Genomic DNA, 20,047 nt, shown 5'->3' on the forward strand with positions numbered 1-20,047 from the left:
CCAGGAGCAGCTGTCAATGTTCAACCAGCTCTAACCGGAAGCAGATCAGCTGTGCCCGGGCTGTGGGCACCACTCACCTCTCATTCACCTCCACTTCTCCAGAAACTAAAGTCCAGGCTCAGCTGTGTGGCTTCTTCTTTTGTTTGAGGCAGCTAAGCATGCTGGCTTCCTGTCACCGCAAATGGAATGGACTCCTCGCCTCCAGCAAGTAAATGACCCAGCAAAGTCTGGACTGATGGAGGATTAGAGGGTTGGGGCACAGTTCACCCCGATACCCAATAGAATATGAAGCTTTGGTAGTGCCCTGTGCACTGCTTCTGATACTTCCTGGGGTTCCATCCTATACCGTATAACACCCCCCATCTCCACCTCTGGAACTGGTCAGGCCCATTCTAGAGACAGCACAATGTAGCACATTTAAAAAGGCAGGTTTAATACAAAGAACCTTCAGCAAGGCTAAGAGGATCCTATCTAGTTTTACAGAATACCCTGAGTTTTGGGGGCTAGTGTCGCTAATGAGAATGGGTCCCCTCCTCAACACTGGAACTCCTGTTGGGGAAGGTGTGGCTGAGGCCACTGGCTGGTGATACATTCTGGGTTGTCTAAGTAAATCTGTTTATCCTCGAACCAAGTGTCTTGGGGTAAACAAGAAGCACCTTCCAGAAGAGGGCAGGTGGCTGACCTGCTAGGTGGGTGGGTCCTCAGGGAGTCTTGTTCTGGAAACTGTCTCATGTCACAAAGACTGTAGCAGATTAGCCAGGGACTGTGAAGTCCCTACCGCTGTGACTTCCCAGTCCACTGCCTGGCCCTCCTGGGGTAAGAACGAGAAACAAGAACCTAAAGACAACGCCTTCCTCCTGCAATGGCCTCTGAGCCCTCTGAAGGCTGCACACCTGCACAGACAAAAATGGCCCAGGGGTCCAGTCCACCATGGCAGAACAGGAGGGGAAGGGGGCAGTGTCAAAATCCTTAGATCCCACGTTGTCTCCAGTTTAACAGGATGGCCCAGTCCTGGGAGACACGTGGCAAGCCTAAGCCATCCGGGCAACACAGATCAAGGGCTCCCAACATAAAGACAGACATGAAAGGGCCAAGGTCCTCTGCCCTCAGGATGCTCAATCAAGAAAACCACCAGTCTGTGGGAGGGCCAGTCCAGCTGCCACCAGACAGACACTGTTGGGCACCAGGCTCTCCATTTTCCAGATGCGCAAACTGACACTCCTGCAGGAGGAAGCCGGGATGCCAGCCCCCATGCATCCAACTCCACGCATTCGATAAAGCCTCGCTATGCTTCCCAGGATGGTCCTCAGAAGATTCCAGGCAGCAGGCGGTAGGGCACTGCCGCCGTGTAGCGCTCCCAGTCACGGCCATACTTGTTGGCACAGCGGTGTTCGTCACGGAGGCAGCGGTGGGTGAGCAGGATAGTCATGTAGATGATGTAGAAGTAGGGGAGGAGGTGGCCGCCACCACAAGCCAGGCAGTAGGCTAGGCTGCCCATCAGATCCCCAGTATAATTGAAGTGGCGGGCCACACCCCAGAAGCCCGACACCAACAGCTTGCTGTGGTGTTTCTGCCCATCGGCTGATGTGTAGGAGCACTCGATGGCCTTGGGCTTCTTGCCCCAGATGAGGCAGCGTCCATCTGTCCTACGGAACAGGTCCTTCTGATGGTTGGTTATTCGGAAGATATAGTAACCCACCAGGCCGAGCAGCAGGATGCCCACGGCATTGGGAGTGGAGAGATGCACAGGGTGGTACACCAAGTACAGGCCCTGTAGGGAGAGAGGGTAGGAGGAAAGAGATGAAGGTGGCCCATCATGGAGCGTAGTGGGCAGCAGTGTGGGCTGAGCAGGGCAGACCGTGCCCCTGCCCCAGACACGTCACGCCAGTTTCCTTTTCCATTAAGTAAGACACATAGGGCTAGGCATAATGGCACACATCTGTAATCCCAGGACTCAGGGGGATGAGGCAGGAGGGCTGCAAGTTCAAGACCTGCTTGGACAGTTTATTGAAACCTCATCAGACCTCGTTTCAAAATAGGTAAGAGGAGAGGGCAGAAGATAGAGCAGTTGCTTAGCATGCCCAGGGTCCAGGTGCTACTCCAAGGACTGGCAAGCAGAGGGAGAGAGAGGGATGGCAAGAGAGGGGAGGAAGAGAACAGGTTGAATACACTCAGCCCCTCAACACTCTCCCTGGTTACAGGGTCTACTGATTTCTGAGCACTCGACTGACTGGGTTCTGCAGCTGCTGCATTCTGTGTGCCAATGAAGACAACCATGTTTACATCATTGCAAGGTCTAAAAACTGTCATTGGATCACCACTGGTTGGAACTGGTAAATCATTCTACTGTACAAAAGTAAACTATACAACACATAAGATAATGTGAATATATTGTGGTAACAGCTGATTTTATTTATCAACGTGGATAGACCACAAGTTGTGGGAATGAGACTAACATTTATTTGTGTGTGTGTGTGTGTGTGTGTGTGTGTGTGTGTGTGTGTGTGTGCATGTGTATGCACCTGAGTACACATGAAGCAATCAGAAGAAAGAGTCTGCTGTCCTCCTCTGTCACGCTCCTTCTCCTTTGAGGCTGGGTCTCTCCCTGAACCTGGGGCTCAAGTTTTCTTGGCTAGGCTAGGAGCTGAGAAGGCTCAGTCATCCTTCTGTCTCTGCCCTAGGGTTACAGGCATGCATGGGACTCCCAGTTTGTTCTCTGGGTGCTGAGATCTGAACTCTGGTCCTCCTGATAATGCAGCACACACTCTTAACCCTTGAGGTTATCTCTCCAGCTGAGATTAACATTTAAATAAGCACTGAGTAAAGCAGATGAACACCCACAATGTGGGTGGACCTCATTTAATACATTGAGACCAACCTCCCTTGGGATAAAGGGGATGCTGCCAGAAGGCAGTCTTCGATTTTGAACTCCAACATCAACCTTCTCCTGGCTTCCAGGCCCCCACTGAAAGTTTGGGACCTACCAGGCCCCATCATCACCCCAGCTCCTGCTTATTCTGCTCCTTGAGAGACCCCCAAAATAAATACAGAATAAAGAATAGATCTGTATACACACATCTCATAGCCATATGGCTGTGCCTCAGAACACAAAGGCCAGGTTCCAGGACGCCCCCATAGATACCCAAATCCATGGTGCTCAATCCCTCCATGTGAGACAGGTACATAAACAGATGTGGTGGCTCTCACCCACAATCCCAGCACTCAGGCTGAGGCAGGAGGATAATAGCTGAAAGCCAGCTTCACTTCACAGTGAGTGCCAGCCAGCCAGGGCTGCAAAGTAAGACTACCTCAAAATAACAAAAACAGGGCTGGGGAGATGACTCAGTGGTTACAGAGGACCCATCATCCATGTGGAGCAGCTCGCAATTGCCTAAAACTCCAGTTCCAGGGTTCTAGTGCCCCCTTCTGGATTCTGTGGGCACCTGTACTCACATGCGAGCACACACGCGCGCACGCACACACACTGATAATGAAAAAATAAATCTAAAATAATAAACAAAAAAAACCCCCAAGAGACAGTGTAGTGTTTGTCTATAACCTGTGCACATCCCCCTATAAACCTGAAGTCACCTCTAGATTAAAGAGATGCCTAATTATCTACAATATACTATATAATAGTGATGTTTAATTACCTATGTGAAGCCCATTAAGATGTAAATGCTGGCCAGGTGGCGGTGACCATGCCTTTTATCTCAGCACTGGGAAGCAGAGACAGGCAGACCTCTGTGAGTTCAAGGCCAACATGATCTACAAAGTGAGTTCCAGGATACTCAAGGCAAGGACAGCAAAGTTCTAGGACAGAGAAACCTTGTCTTGAAGAAAGAAAAATGTAAATGCTGAACAAATGATTGTTAGACCACATTTAGGGAATACTGACACAGAAAAAAAACTCCATATTCATTCAGCACAGTTTTTTGTTTATATTTTGAGACAGTCTCATGTCGCCCAAGCTGACCTTGAACTCTCTATGTAGCTGAGGGTGACTTTGAACTCCTGATCCTCCTACCTCAACCAACCAAGAGCTGGGAGTGTTCAAGAAGACCAGCAAGTTTAAAAAAAAAAAAATACTTCCAATGCATGTCTAGCTTAATCTATGGACCTTTCAGCACAGAAGCCACTGTATCCTAAGGCTGAAACAAGGCCTGCTAGATAGAAAGACTTGTGTAAGTTCGGTCTCTGTCACCAGTTCACACACTGGCACTGTAGAGACAATGAGGTGGCCCATGAGCAGGTGCCCAATCAGTGCAAACACCGGTCCATGTGAGCTGCTCATTGTAGTGGGTAGCATTCCAGCTTTGATCTGGAAGTTCCAACCCCTATAGAGGCTTAGGCAACTGTCATGCCTATAAGGCGGGGCCAAGGGAGGCGCCAAGAGACCCCAGATCTGGATGGCCCAGCGCGCGTTCTCTGGTCCTGGACCCTAGATGGTGGAGGCTGACCAAGCAGAGCTCCAGAGAACACCGCTGGACCTTCCCCAGACCCCGCAACCTACCTATCCCTTTATTTGTAAGTTACTAAATAAATAAATCTTCCTTTTAACTACATGGAGTGGCCTTAATAATTTCACCAATAGCTCGTGGCTGGTGAGGACCTACAGTTAGTGAAAGTTGGGGGCTGACACCTGTCCAAGTCCTTACTCTCCACCCTTGTCCTTGCTGGGAACTACTGCTTTCCTAGCACCCTTGCATAGGTAGCCAGACCACTTCCACAGCCCACGTCACCATCAGCTACGCAAGCAGCTGCCAGAGGCCCACCTCACCGACTCCCACCTGGAGAGGCCAACAACAGCCTCCTGTGCTGCTCTGAGCTCCTTCCAGCCTCTGATGAGCAGGCGCACTTCTACCATGGTGCGGACATAGCCGAGAGGTGGGGATTAGGACATACAGCCCCGCTTGAGTCACTGCTGGCCACCCTGGTGGCTCTACCCTGCCTGGTTGAGCTGGGGGTTCTGCCCTGACTGCAGGATGACTAGGGACATGCTCATATGGGTGCAATCCCAGGGCTTCTCGGACCAACTACATACAGGTGGTTAGAGTGGATCAGCTTAACATGGTTCAAAAGCCATTCCATACCATCTGCTGCTCAATTTCTGTACAGTTCTCAGCAGCTCTCCAGGCCTTATGTGGGATAACTTTGCCCAGCCACGGCCATGAGGGCAAGGCTGGGCTACAGTTGGTAGGCCGGGTGAGTTATACACACTTTGGGTACTTTCAATGCCGAGTGGGTGAAGTGGGAACCAAATCCCATGATGGGTCGAGGATATCTGTGATACAAGGAACTTTCCCCTCATGGGAGAAGACACTGGTCCAGTGAGCCCCAGGGGCTAACACCTTAGCAAGCTCAGCAGCAGCTGAAGACCACACAGTCAATACCCACGAGGCTGGTCATCCTGTCCCAGCACCCTGGCTCCTCACCTGCAGTGTGTAGAGGTAGGGCAGCCACACGCAGTCACCCCAGCCCAGGTACCACCCAAAGTGGTCATGGCAGATGTCAATGGTCTTCAGGTACCAGGTTTCATTCCAGAAGAAATCTAACACATAGATGGCCTGCAAGACAGAGACACCACTGTTACCACCACAGCCCCATGCAAGGGAGGGATGGGGGATGGGCAACTGGGATGTTGTGAAGTAACTTGACTAAGTCACTGTGGGGCTGGGAACAGTCTTCGGGGTGGAGGGGCCACTGTCCATCAGCAGGAGGAGCTCCCAGCTATGGCCCCCACCGGTGACATGAGATGTGGAGCTCGGAGCAGAGGTGACTCAGGATGAAAGGGCTCAGGGACTGTCCCTGGGATGCTGGCCCTGAGGGATAGACAGCAACAAGGACATCCATAGGGTGAGTGTCCCAGCTTTGGCCCCTGTCAGCTGCCCCTCAGAACCACTACACACATAAGGTGTCCAAGAAGACTGAGGTCCACTCACAGAGATGGGCAAGAAGCAAAGACCCTGCTTTGCTTTGTCACTTCTCATCTCGAGGGAACACGAGGCCACAAGCTATGACTATGGCTGGGACACACAGGGAGCCTTCCAGAGACTCCAGACTCACCACTAAGGTGTGCCAGCCAGTTACATAAGCAACAGCATCAGAGCACCCTGCCCTAGCATGTCCCTTATAAGTGGGGAGTGGCACCTCACACAGGCATGCTGGGATTTGCCTACAACACCCACACACAGTTCCTTGGCTGTGACGGGAAGCTGGCCCAAGGAGCCCAGACCCAGTGCTCTCTGGAAAAGTGGGTCTCTTCTGCATCCATCTCTAGGCCCCAGCACAGAAGGAGCTTCACGGAGGACCACAGAGAAGACTCCTCCCAGAGGCCATGATGCTGGCCATATCACTTACTCCTCAGGTCTACAGGTGCAAACGACCAGAGCCGGTGGAAGGCAGGGATTTATCCCATCCAGTCTGGGCCTGCCTGAGCTGTGCCCAAGGCCTCCTCCTCCTCTGCAATCATTCTCACCTGGCACCCTGCAGCCCTGCTGGACACACCAGCTCCAGGCCACATCCCAACACCACTGGGCATTTCTTCTCACTATTTCTTTTATTATTACTGGTTTTTTTTTCCTTTTCTTTTGCACAAATGTGTATGCAGTGCATGTGTGGGGATATATATCTATATCTATATCTATCTATCTCTATATCTCTATCTATCTCTCTCCTATCTATCCTATGCTCCACCCTCCCTAACTGTAAGCACACTAAGTTACCTGCAGGACATTGACCAAAATCATGGAGTTGGTCACATGGCCATAAAGCTCCTGCTGCTTGGCAGCAAAGGACAGGTTGATAAGGGTCCAGGCCACGATCCCTGGACGTCCATTGAAGAACAGCTTGAAGTCAAACCACTTTCCAATGCGAGGGTTGAACTCAATGCCCATCATATAGTTGTAGAAGAAATTGCCTGTGAATTTGCTTAAAAATATCAACAAAAGATATATTAAAATTTTGTTTTAGATTTATTTTTATGTATATGAGTGTTTTACCCTAATGCTTGTCTGTGTATCATATGTATTCAGTGTCCTCAGAGGCCAGAAGAGGGCATGGGCTCCCCTGGAACTGGAGTCACAGACAGTTGTGAGCTACCATGTGAGTGCTGGGAATCAAACCCAGGTCCTCTACAAGAGCAGCCAGTGCTCTTAACCACTGGGCCATGTTCCCCACCCTCCAAAGTCACATTTAATCAACTATTACATCTTGCTACACCTGGCTCATCCAGCTTCGTGGACACCAGTGTTCAGGTGCTGGCAATTAAAGGAGGCAGCAAGGGTGCAGCCATAACCACGAAGTATCTACGGAGGGGAGAACATGGCAGTCCTTCCCTCTGCCCCACATCCACATTTGTTCTCACTTAGAGCGCACAGTGCACAGCAAAGACACAGAATAAGGATTAAGTGGCAAGGGCCCCGCACTTACAGCCTAAGCTCCAGGGCCCACGTTTCTCCCTGCTCCACAACTTCAGTGACCACTCATGGTCTTGGTCACCTGGGCCCACAGCAGACTCCTTATTCCAGACCAGGGCAGAGAATTAGCTGAGATAATAACCGGGGTAGAGACCCTTCCTAGGTATAGCCTACTGTGCGTGCACAGGGATTATTGCGAGCTACGACAGCAGGTTCTCATGACTACTTCCCACCGTCAGGCTAATCAGAAAGAACTAAAACATCAATCACATCTGCAAAAGCAGTCACAGCCCTGGAAGCCACAAAGGGCAGCACGGCAGTAACCTGCAGGGCAGGGTAACACAAGCCACACAGCATCCTCATCTGAGTGTGGTTCCCCAAGCCAAAACCAACAGCTAAGGATGGGATGTTCTGTTTTCATCCGGATCCCCAGACAAAATTAAGAATTCCAGAAGACCTCACCAAATATCTGCTGATTGGTAGATGGGTGGATGGAGGGACAGATGGATAGATGGATGGATGGATGGATGGATGGACGGATGGATGGACGGATGGGTGGATGGGTAAATATATAGATTGAGTAGATGGATGGGTGGATGGGTAAGTAGATGGATGAATGAGTGGATAGGTAGATGGAAGGGTGTATGGGTATATAAGGGGTTAGGTAGATGGATAAATAGATATATGAGTGAGTGTATGGTGGGTGGATGAATGGATGAATGGATAGGTTGGTGGGTAGGTTGATGAATGGATAGATGGATGGATAGATAGATGGGTATATGGGTGGATAGGTGTATAGAAGGTTAGATAAGTAGTTGTGAGGGTGGATGGATGAGTAAATAGATGGTAAGTGGGTAGATGGACAGATGAGTAAATGGATGGGTAGGCAGATGGGATGGAACTGATAGTTGGCCTCTAACCCAAAGTTTCCATGAGAATGCTTCAAGCAAGCAGGGATCTCCTGGGAAGCAGTGATGATAAAAATAACAAGATTCTTTTCCAAGGCTAAGGCTGTTTCACAAGAGATAATCCAAAGATAGAGGCAATGATCTACCTCTGCCTCATCAGAAGCTGTCCTTCTGGTTTAGCTGCTCCCATGGCAGCCTTGGTTGCCTCTCAAGCAAGAAAACCCAGACTTCAAAAAGGCTGATCCTTTTTTGATCACTTCTCAAGGCTTCTCAATTTATCTGCATGGGAGCACACAACCCTGGGTAGAGGTATCCACCATCCTAGGCTTGAGCAGTCACTAAGGAACTTACCGGTCTTCAACACTGGTGGGGAACAGGTAGCCCTTGATCATTGCGAATGTGGACACAGCATAGCCCAGAATGTTGGCACACCATAGCAGTGGGATCCAGTTGTCAAAGATGATGGTGGGGGAGAACCAGGATAGGAAGTAAGCGTTCAAAAACCAGAGGAAGTGAGTAATGAGCCAGGCTTGCAGTCCATTCACCTCATACTTGTTTACAATCCCTGCAGGATCAAACAGAGCACTCTCGTTGGATCACACAGCCTGGCTGTGTACCTGCCTCACGTCCTACCTGCTCCTTGGCCTCTGTTGCTTTAGACCCCTGGCTGGAGCCCCCAGGTACCATTCTGGAAGGGGGGCATCTTCTGTTGCATACCCAGGCTTTCAAGCCAGTGGCAACCCTCACACAGAGAGAAAGGGGCTCTTCCTACCAAAGCCAGAGCGGGAGACCTCTACAAGTTGCTTTTCATGCTCTTTAGGTCTGTGAGGTGTTAGCAAGGTCAATCCAGTGGCAGGTAAGGCAAGGCCAACCCTGTGTTCTCCCACGCTCCACTTGTGTCTGCCACAGTGTCTCTCTGAGAGCTCTCTGCTAGATAGGCAGAATTCCAACCCACGCCATTAGCGGTATGAAGCTGGGCTCCCTGAGGGTTCTTCGAGATGACCCATGGGTTAGTGGTAGGGCTGGCCTTGCCACACCACTGTAAAGCAGTGGGAGGAGAGGCCAGCAGAATCAAGGACTGCATTCCTGAGTGAGGAAGAAGCCGTGTCTATGATGGCACGGATGTTTCCGGAACCTTGAAGCCTAGTGGACGACATCCAAACTAAATTAGTTCTTATCTGGGACTCGGTGTGGAAGAGCAGCTCTGGGAGCCAGGAATATGAGGTGGCCAGGGAAAGACACCTACCAACTGAGGGGAAAGGTTACCTGCTGGAGTTATGGCACCTTCTTGGACACCTCCCACATAGCCCGGCAGAAATCTGTGGCAGAAGTCAGGAAGCCAGGAATAAAGAAGCACCTGAAATGGAATTTTAGTCGGAAAGATTGGTAGCCTGCATGGGATAGTTGTACGATTTGACCTGGCCTGATTTTATCAGACAGATGTGAACACAAGACACTGAGTTTAGTGCTCCAGGGGCTGGTCTAGCTTCCTACTCCTGGCCTTGTAACACAAGGGTCATGTCAAACACATGGGTCCTCCCAACCCCTTTTCAAGGCCATTTATAAACACTGAGGTTCCATCCACACCCTATGAAGCCCACCCTTTCAACATCACCGTTCAAAGTCATGTAATAGGTTCACAAGACCAGGCAACCATCACTACAGTCTGATTTTAAAACACTACCCAAGAGAACCCTGGGAGTGGAGAGAAACAACTTGACCATTAAGAGCACTGGCTGCTCGTCCAGAGGGCTTGGATTCAATTCCCAGCACCAGCACCTACATGGTGGCTCACACCAGTCTGTAATCTCAGTTCCAGGGGATCCTATGCTGTACTCTTCTGTCCTTCACCGGGTACTGTAAACACACAGTGACATACATACCTGTAAGAAAAACACCTACACATAAAGTAAATAAATCTTTTGTTTGTTTGTTTTTTCAGACAGGTTTTCTCTCGGTAGCCCTGGCTGTCCTGGAACTCATTCTGTAGACCAGACTGGCCTCAAACTCAGAGATCTGCCTGTCTCTTCCTCCCGAGTGCTGGGATTAAAGGCATTTGCCATGACCACCCAGGAAAATAAATAAATCTTTAAAAAAATGTTTTTGTTTTTGTGTTTTATTTTAAAAAAGGAAGCCCTGTTTCCATTGTCAACTGCTTCTCATCCTTCTTCTGTGCTCCCTGGTAACCACCAATCTTTCCAGCCTGTGGATATGGTCTAGACATTTCACATAAATGCGATCACTCCAACGGGCCTTGGCATCTTCCACCTGGCACCTGTTTCCAATAATGGTCCAAAGAGCAGCCTATACCAGAGCTCATTCCTTCCTACAGTCTAAGAGTATTCCACTCATGAACAGACCACATGTTATTTATCCTGTCCTCAACTGGACGGCGGGGCTGTTTGTAGGGAAAAGGGGCTGGCTAAAGAAACCCACCCTAACCCTGGAGCCCAGAACTAGGGAAAGATGGCTAAGATCAGGACAGAAAGAAACACAGTTTGGTTCCATCAGATCAGAGCCATCTCTGTCCTAACCAACTGAATTGTGAAACCAACCACTCACAGAGCAGGATAGTAGAACCCTGGGCCCAGGGTTAACTCCACCCCTAAGACTTCCTGTGTAAACCGCCCTGCCTAGTAAGTAAGAAAAAAAGTTGTTCTCTCCACCCTGGTAGAGGCAGCTACTCTCCTGGACTCCTCCTTCCCAAATAAATCTCTTTCTCAAAAGAGTTTTGGGTGAAGACCTTCATTCACTGGTGCACAGAAGAACCTTGCTGGGACATCGAATAGTGGATTGAGCAAGGGGGAGCTGAACAGAAGAACCTTGCTAAGACATCCCATAGTGGATTGAGCAAGGGGGAGCTAAACAGAAGAACCTTGCTGAGACATCCCATAGTGGATTGAGTAACGAGGAGCTGAACAGAAGATCCTTGTTGAGACGTTGCTCAGTGAACAGAGCAAGAGAGAGCTGGTAACACTGAGCCAGAGGAGATTGCAGCTCTCCAGAGAGGAGCAGGATTGCTATATCCAGCAGGGAAACCATCACCCATCACACCAGGTATAGCCTGACTTTCCCAAATAGTCAGGATACCCTTCTCTGCTAAAGCAGTTCCAGGCCTGACTCTCCTGAGAAGTCAGAAAAATTTCCCTTCCAGGGCTGGACTGCTTCTTTGCAGTTCCAGCTGTCAGAGCTGTGCTAAACAGCTCCAGGTGTCCGGGACACCTTCAGGGCAGAGCTGTTGTTCTGAGCAGCTTGAGGTGTCCCAGAGACCTCGCCCTCCAGGGTTGAACTGTCTCCTTGCAGTTCAGCCATCAGAGCTGTCCTAAGCAGCTCAAGGTGTTGCCTGACTCCCTAGGTAGTCAGGACATCAAACCCACAGAGTTGCAAAACATGAACCAGTTTACTTACACTGGTTTTTTCGCTTTGACTCACGCTATCCTTCTCACCCAAAGGACCAGGGGAATGAAAAGGAGGGGGACCCTGGAGCACAAAAGCTTGGACCCTGGGAGAAACAAGTCTCAATGCAAAGTTCTGCCTGGGGAAATGCAAGTTGATCTGCATCCCATGTGGTTCCCTAACACACCCTGTCCAACATCCAACCTATGAAGGCTGCTTCTGCCCAGTTCAGGTCAGAGTGGCTGCATCACAAACAAAAACACACTTGACCAGGACCATCTGGAAACCTGTGGGTGGAAGCAGTAGCCTTGGGTTTACCAAGAGTCTACCTAGAACACCCCCTGCCAGGAGCTACTGTGAGAAAGATTCCAGCTACGTGTAGGGTCTCCCTAGGCCAGCCTATGCTCTCCCAGGCAGTTTTGTTCACTGCCTGATAGGGCATGCTGCTGAGCTACAGCCAGGTGCTAGAAACCATGGAAGATACAGCATGACACACGTATGCTTCCTGCTCTGTGTATCTGCTTTGGAGGTAACTGCTACATCCCGAGAATATGAGCACCACTCTGAGTCAGAAGTCTGCATCTCAGACAAGACCCTGGCAGCAGACCATGGTCCCCGTCCACTGCACCCCAGCCCCAAGGCAGAGAGGACTGACCTGGAAGCTGACCCACAAGGTGTACAGTTGGACAGCTTTAGCTGTCATAGGTGGTGTCTTGGCCCAGATGTCTGCCAGATTAGCACGGCCGGTGGCTATGTCCACTATGGGGGTGGTCAGCGAGCAGCTGTACTGGTCACACGCCATGATGAAGTAGTATACAATGAATGGTGCGAAGAGCAGCAAGAAAATGACGCTGGCCAGGGAGAACCAGTCCACTTCCCTGAGAGAAGGACAAAGGGCGGTCAGCATGAGGCCTCCTGTTCTCAAGCCCGAGGAGACTTACAGACTTCCTTCTGTCCTTTGGAGCCCATGACGAGGCTTTCTAAGACACCCTCCCAGCCCTTGACCTCACAGGGGTCTCTGAAATGTCCCTCCCATCCCTTGGGCCCTATAGACTCTGAGATTCCCTTTTGTCCCTCAGACCCCATGGTGGGGTACCTAAGATACCCTTCTATCCCTCTGAGACTCTCTTCTGTCCCTTGAGCCCTCCAATCCCCTTGCGCCACATGGGGGTCTCCAAGGTGTCCTCATATGTGTGGGACTCTCCTTCACACCACTCAGAACCTGGTGGGAAGGAGTATCAGTTCAGCAAACCCTCCAGCCAAGGCAAGTCACTCAGGCCGCTCCTGTGTCATCACCAGAAGGTGTCCTATCTGTGGCCACCAACAAAAAGCCCAGGCATGAGCACAGGGAACTCTTCAGGACCCTGAGGGCCAGGAGCTTCCCCATCCTTAGGCAGGGAGGATACTGAACACATAAGGTACTCAGGTGCTCAATGGCAGAGAGAGCACCCTGATACAACACAGGGCCCCTAGGTTGATGGCAGGGCTCCAGGTGACCCTTATGCCATCTGAAATACCTGGAATCCTGGCAGGGTAGGGCAGAGGAAAGTCACACACCTGCCCTCGTGTGATAGGTGATAAGGTGCATTCAAAACATAGTCATGGTGAAAAGAGCTCGGCAAATTACCTTTAGGCCGTGAGCATGGGGCACGTATGGATCCTTTCCCTAAGATATCTCAGGACATACACACAGATATCTCAATACACAAGGGGGGGGGGGCGGGGGAGTCAGACATGAGACTGTTTCCAGCCCCAAGCACTTCAGACAAGGGATAGTCTACCCAAAATGGTTTCAAGGTCTTCTTTCCAATTCTTTATTTTGTAGAACAGGAAACAGCTTAGCTTTCATTTGTCTTTAAAGAAAATAATGAATTTTTTCTAGGTCCATAACATCCCTGAGGCTGAAACCCTTGAGATCCCAGTTCACCCTCCAGCTAGTAAAACACTTACCAGGCCCGGCCCCATTGTCCTTGAGATTCAGCCTTGCCATTCGGACTCTTGGTCTTGGGGGCGTTGTGCTGGGATTTTGAAGCCATCAGGTCCTAAGGAAAGAAGAGAAGGCTTCAGATTCTCCCAGAAAGTCAGACCCTACCAGAACTTGAGCGGTGACCAGAACAGACGGCGATTTTTACAGCTTCTCAGCAACTGGTCACCCACACCAGATTCTGGGGTGGGGAGCCAGGGGGAGAAGGTGCTTCAGGCACACTGCTGCCAAAATTTTCCATGGTGAGAGGTATTTTGTCACACAATGTGAGAGCTGCGGCAGCAAGTCAGTCCAACAGGGAAGCTTCTGCAAGAAGAGTGGAGCAGAAAGAGCCGGCCCCTCTGTGCACCCAAAGTCTGGCTCCAGGCTCTCTGGGCACTCCCTGCTTACATCTGTAGAATCGATGTAGAGGAAGAGAATTGCCTCTGGCTGGGGAGAGCACTTGCCTGCTCACAAGCCTAAGGACCAGAGGTTGGATCTCCGTGACCCACACAAATGCCAGGTAAGCATGGCAGCTCATCTGTAATTCTAGTCTCAGGAAGCAGAGACAGGGTCCCCAGAGCAAGCTGGCTAGCAACACTTCGCCGTATGAGAGCTCCAGGTTTAGGTTTAGTCTCTAGGAAAGATTGCCTCCTGCCTCAAGGAGAACAGAGAGCCACTGAGAAACTCCACAAGGACGCGTGTGCCCCCACACACAAAGTACACACAGAAAAAGAAAAGGGGACAAGGGAGAGATCGACCTCTAAGACGTCTTCGCTCTCTGGCGATGCTGGCCTCAGAACCTGTGCTGCTGGGATATGCCAGCCTGCTTCTGACGGACCACCCCCAGAAGCTGTCACATTGCTTCCTGCCCAGCAGCACACAATGCACATGGCATATTTGCAGTCCCATGCAGCAGACAATGGGGCCCCTATCTCCTCCATCTCTGGTGCCTACACTTATGACAATAAACCCAGGGCCACGTGCCCACATGCCTTCCAGGAGGCTCAACAGAGGGCACTGGCATTCTTCTAGCCCTGACTCACAGATAAGACCCAAGGATATAAAGCTTGGCACCAACATTACTTTCTGGTAATTTAACAGGTTGGAAAATTGAAAAAGCCAATGAGGAAAGAACTTCAGATCTAAACACTGAAGACACTAATGAAGGCTGCCCACAGAGTGCACATCTTTCTGTTTTTTGGAGACAGGGTCTACTGTCTTACTGTCTGTAGCCTAGACTGCCCGGAACTCACAGCAATCCCTCTGTCTCAGCCTCAAAGTTGCTGTGATCCACCACACCTAGCAATAACATGAGTCTTCTAGAATGAAAAAAACAAAAACAAACAAAAAGCAAGGGCTGACAGATGGTTCGGTAGATAAAGGTGCCTATTGCTGAGGTGAACAGCCCCAGTTCAATCCCTGGCACCCAGGTGGGAGAGGGCGAGAACCAACTCTTAAGGTTGTCCTCTGACCTCTGTGCACTATGGCATACCCTGAGCCGCGTCAGCAGAGAGCACGTGACTAGTGCTGGGGCTCAGTTGGTAGAGCCTAGCATGCACAAAGCCCCGAGTTCAATCCCCAACACCACATAAACTAGGTGTGGTACTGCACACCTGCAATCCCGGCACACAGGAGATGGAGGCAGGAGGGTTAGGAGTTCAAGGCCGTCCTAAACTACACAGAAAGTTCAAGGCCAGCTTGGTCTACATGAGACTCTGGAAAAAATACGATAGTAAATATTTTCAATTTATCTGGAGGTCATGTATCTGGCCATACTTCTGTCACAGGCACCAAATTCTGTGGGGAAAAAAGTACAGCCTGTGCAGGGCAGCTAGGTAGAGGGGACCAAGGGCAGAGGGGATCCTTTTCCACTCTCAAGGCTCACAGAACAACGGACATGTGACTGGTGCACTGATTTCTTCATTTGGGGGTGACTTTTTTGAGATTTTATTTTTATCTTACGTGTATGGAGATTTTGCCTGCATATATGTCTGTACACCATTTGTATACAGTACTCCCAGAAGAGAATGCCAGGTCTCCTGGAACTATAGGGAGTTAGAGACGGTTGTGAGCCACCATATGGGTGCTGGGCATCGAACCCAGGTCCTCTGGGAGAGCAGGCAGTACTCTCTGCCACAGGGCAACCTCTCCAGCCCATTCTTCAGTTTTTAAAACAGTGCCTCACTGCCACTGCCCACGCTCACAAGCATTGTGAGCAACACATTCACCTTTGACCTTTGGGCCAGAGGTTTCACAACAGAATGTCTTTCTTAGAAGTGGCTTTCAAAATGTCCAGGCTCAGAAGTCCCCCAAGGTCGGCTCAATCCTTGTCCATATACTGAGCCACACTCTGCCAGAGAGGCCACAAAGTTACCCAAGGAGCTGAAATGTCAAGGTCAAAAGCAGATAAGGATCCACACTGCATGTATCATGGCCACTGCTGATATCAAGCAGGGGACAAGCTCAGGGCTTGTCACTCAACGCTCAACAGTCTATCTGGGGTGACTGAGGCGTGTCAGCAGAGAGCATGGAGGGCTGCGCTGCCGTGGGTGGATGGAAAGTTTCAGAGAGGCTCAGAAGTGCTGGACCCAGCACAGGCAAGCCACAGACGTTAAGAGATCCTCCTAGAATGCTGACAGCTCTACCTGCACATGCAAAACCATTCTGACACTCCCTGGTCCTATCCCTTACCCTGGAACTGGCACATTCCCACGGAACACACTAGGAAGCCACTGATGCCAAAAACACAGAGGAGCTCAGAAAACAACCTGTACTGGGAAACAGTCTCTATGGGATTGCAAGAGAATTGGGGACCTATTGAGTGTCCCATGGCACATAAGTCTATGTCCCCAAGGATTTGTGTTGGTCATCATTATAAAAGATAGATGAAGAAGGTTCACTGGTGTCCCACTTGTTAAATGAAACCAATGGACCAGGCACAGTCTTTAATCCCAGCACTTAGGAGGCAGAAGCAGACAAAGCTCTGTGAGTTTGAGGCCAGCCTGGAATACACAGTGAATTCCAGACCAGCAGAGCAACAACAGAAAAGAAAGGAAGGAAGGAAGGAAGGAAGGAAGGAAGGAAGGAAGGAAGGAAGGAAGGAAGGAAGGGAGAAAGAGAGAGAGAGAGAGAGAGAGAGAGAGAGAGAGAGAGAGAGATAGAGAGAGAGAGAGAGAGAGAGAGAGAAAGAAAGAAAGAAAGAAAGAAAGAAAGAAAGAAAGAAAGAAAGAAAGAAAGAAAGAAAGAAAGAAAGAAAGAAAGAAAGAGAATATGACTCAGGTCAAGGTAGCCTGGCCACACAGCAACTGGAAAAACATCCACCAGACTAAGGCGATGGGATGATTTCAATGACACTTCGGGAAGAGAAAAGCAAAAGGTGCTCATGATGAACCTTCACGCTGTAGAGCTGAGGGGAGGGGCTGTGAGGGGTGCCAACCTGTAAAGGAAACTACTGCTACCAGGATGGTTGGTTGTGAAAGCAGAACACCTGTGGCCTTGAGAGGTGACACCCAGCACAGAGGAAAGTGGCAGGCCTGTCTTTCTGGATGGCCATGTAGCCTTGAACTTGATGTGTAGCCAAAAATAACCTTGAATTCCTGACTCTTCAGCCTTCATCTCCTAAGTACTAGAGTTGTAGGTGTATGCCACCACAGTTTTTAATTACTATTATTTATTTATCCTGTGGAGGGGAGCATGTGTAGAGGTCATCAGACAGCTACTAAATCAGCAGAAAGCACAAACCTATGGCGTTGAGCCATCTAGACTAACCTTCCAGTTACTGGGGCATGGCAAACCAAAACAAATCTTTCAGCATCTCTTATGGTTTCTGTAGGTCAGAAATTAGGGAAGGAATGGGCTGCAGGGGTGTATTATAGGAGCAGTCAGCTGTACATTAAGCTTTAGATGCCCAGAGTCTCCTCCCACAGGCCCATGTGGGCTGACTTGGCCTAGCTCATGAGTGGCCTCGAGCCAGTGAGAGCACTCACAAGGGCAGTTGCTGGGGGGGAAGGGGAGCCTTTCAGATCTCGCCTTGGAGACCCTAGTAGCCACAGCTCAGTCACTTCACATCCTGAAGGGGCAACAGGAAGGTATGGCTAGAGGAGCTGCTGCTGGGGCTGCCGTGGGATGACACAGCCTGCCACTAGCAACTACCAGCCATTCAGCATCTACCAAGAGCCAGGTGCCCAGGCTACCTGAAGAATGAGCAATGTTACACCCATGAGATTACACAGATGAGACACCGGCGAAGAGGAAGGCAGGGCAATACGTTGGCTGCTAACACAGCCTAGGAGACAAGGCTGGGTCTGTTGCTCCACTTTGGCACACTGGGAGTCCGTGAAGTAATGACATGGCTAACTTTGCATACCAGATTCCAGGGACCTTCCATGCAGGGAAGCATCTCTGTTGCTGGAATTTTCCAGAAGCAATAGGGTGTCCAATCTGGAGATTTGTTAGCCCCAGGTGTGGTGTTGGATTTTAAGATGAAAAGGTAGGAAATTCTGGAAATGGGTGGGTGGTGAGAAACATGTCCACCTGCGTGGACCGACGGGAATTTATCCTGGGAAATATTCGGGGTGGTGGCAGTGGGCAGATGCAATTACTTTTTGTAGTGCCTTGTACAGACATGAAAAGTTATGTCAAACCCACTGACAATCACCAGAGAAATCAGATGCTCTGGCACCCACTGCCACAAAGAGCTGGCTCTGAGGGTGTCAGCAGGGCTGGCACCTCCCATATCATGGAAGGAACCAGAAGATGAGAGGTTCCATTTGGGTCCTCTGAGAGCATTACAAGTCGGGGAACATTGGGGTTTTCTCCATTTTTCTAACAGACAAGCTTCTGTAGCTAAATGGCATCTGTTAGTCTACTGTGTCCCACCACTTTCCCCAGGTCAAGTGAGGCTGGCTTCTGGAGTGACCCAAGGCTGCAGAACTCTGGTCTGACTTGTCTTGAAAGTTTGGGGGTCCCTGTGGAGGAACTGCAGTTCCTGAAGGCCCCAGAAATAAGCATGAGCCCAACGAGGAAGGAAATGACCTGACATCCTGGTCCCTGACTCTTTGGAATAATTTCTGGTTCTACCCAAAGCTATAGGTTTTCTGCTTTTCAGAAGTTCCAAAATATCCATCAGATGTGAAACCAAGTGTTTTCTCCTTTCTCAAGTCCACCCCAGGCCTTATTACCCTCCCAGGTTGTTCATAGATTTATTATTTACACACATCTACTGCTCCACCTTTCTGTCCCAAAGCTTTTTTGTTTGTTTGTTTGGTTGGTTGGTTGTTTTACCAATTCTTTGATAGAGCCTTATTCTACCCTGCTCAGTGTACCTCTTCCTGGCATGCAGATCCACTATGCCATCAGCTACTTTGGCTCTTTGTTTTGTTTTAAAGAGCAGTTTCGGGAAGATTCTATCAAAAGTAGCTCAAAAATTAAGGATGTTCTGTTGTTTGAACTCGTCCTCTGAAAACCATCTTGATCTTTAGTGGGGTGGGGGACTCTCCACAACCTGGAGAGGCCAGGTATGCCTAGAACTTCCCAGGACCCTCATGCCAGCAGGTAATCCATCTGTCTTCTGGGAGAATAATTAGAATCATTCAAATCCTCCTGAAAAGATTCACCAAGCTGTATGTACCCTGAGGTAGGAACATGGGCCAAAGGGTGTGTGTCTACACTTGCCCCTCTACATCTGAGCATTCGCAGGTCCCCCAGGGAACTGGGTCCTCATCCCACAGGAGATGGCTGCCTCTCCTAGCCACAGGCCCCAGCTAAGCAAAGCAAGGTCCACCGCCATACTTACTCAAAGGTTCACCTGCCCATCTGAGCAAGCATCCCCTACGTCCCCCGACCCCCAGCCACTGGGCCCCTTCCCCTAGCACACATCTCTCCAAACTCGAGCACACAGCCTCCTGTCCTGTGCACATGTCCCTGATCTGCACACTGGTCCCTGGCCTGAGCATACGTCCCCAAATCTGCACATTTGTTCCCCAATCTCCCCAAAACCTGTGCAAACGCGCATGCCCCAGTCGACATATACATTCGGATCACATGCACATCCTCCCATCGCCTCTTTTCCTGAATACTCACCCCCCCACCCCGCAATCTGTACATACGGCCCCCTCTCCTGCACTCTCGAAGCCCCCCACCCTCTGTCTGTGCGCACGGTCCCATTCTCGCACTCTGTCCTGGTCAGTGCACACAAAACCTCACCTGCTTGCAGTGTTCAGGAGGTTGACCCGCGCTCTCCAACGGAGCCCCAAGTGTCTGCCTGAAGCCCCGCCCAAGATGACGTGATATCATGGGCGACCAATTGGGAGTGGATTTCGAGAGCCGCGCCCTGCGATTGGTGAAGGCGGTGAGCTGAC

General features: G+C 50.3%; 1 protein-coding gene across 1 annotated transcript; it reads right to left on the reverse strand.

Moving 5' to 3' along the window:
* Positions 1–412: 412 nt before the first annotated feature.
* Positions 413–19,995, reverse strand: Dhcr7 (7-dehydrocholesterol reductase). The gene is made up of 8 exons (XM_028871166.2): positions 19,893–19,995; positions 13,673–13,764; positions 12,378–12,600; positions 9,593–9,683; positions 8,678–8,891; positions 6,726–6,930; positions 5,436–5,567; positions 413–1,771 (listed from the first exon to the last, which is right to left on the reverse strand). Exons 1-8 carry the CDS (start codon positions 19,980–19,982, stop codon positions 1,307–1,309), a joined length of 1,512 nt encoding a protein of 503 aa, XP_028726999.1. The 5' UTR covers positions 19,983–19,995; the 3' UTR covers positions 413–1,306.
* Between the last annotated feature and the right edge of the window lie 52 nt (positions 19,996–20,047).

Source organism: Peromyscus leucopus, chromosome 1 (assembly GCF_004664715.2).
Source record: "Peromyscus leucopus breed LL Stock chromosome 1, UCI_PerLeu_2.1, whole genome shotgun sequence".
Lineage (NCBI taxonomy): Eukaryota > Metazoa > Chordata > Mammalia > Rodentia > Cricetidae > Peromyscus > Peromyscus leucopus.

Coding starts and splice junctions, on each gene's coding strand:
- Dhcr7 (XM_028871166.2), bottom strand. CDS start 19,982: ATGATATCACGTCATCTTGGGCGGGGCTTCAGGCAGACACTTGGGGCT. Junction 13,765..19,892: donor CTCCTGAACACTGCAAGCAG/GTGAGGTTTTGT, acceptor TTCTTTCCTTAG/GACCTGATGGCTTCAAAATC. Junction 8,892..9,592: donor AGGTGCCATAACTCCAGCAG/GTAACCTTTCCC, acceptor TTGATCCTGCAG/GGATTGTAAACAAGTATGAG.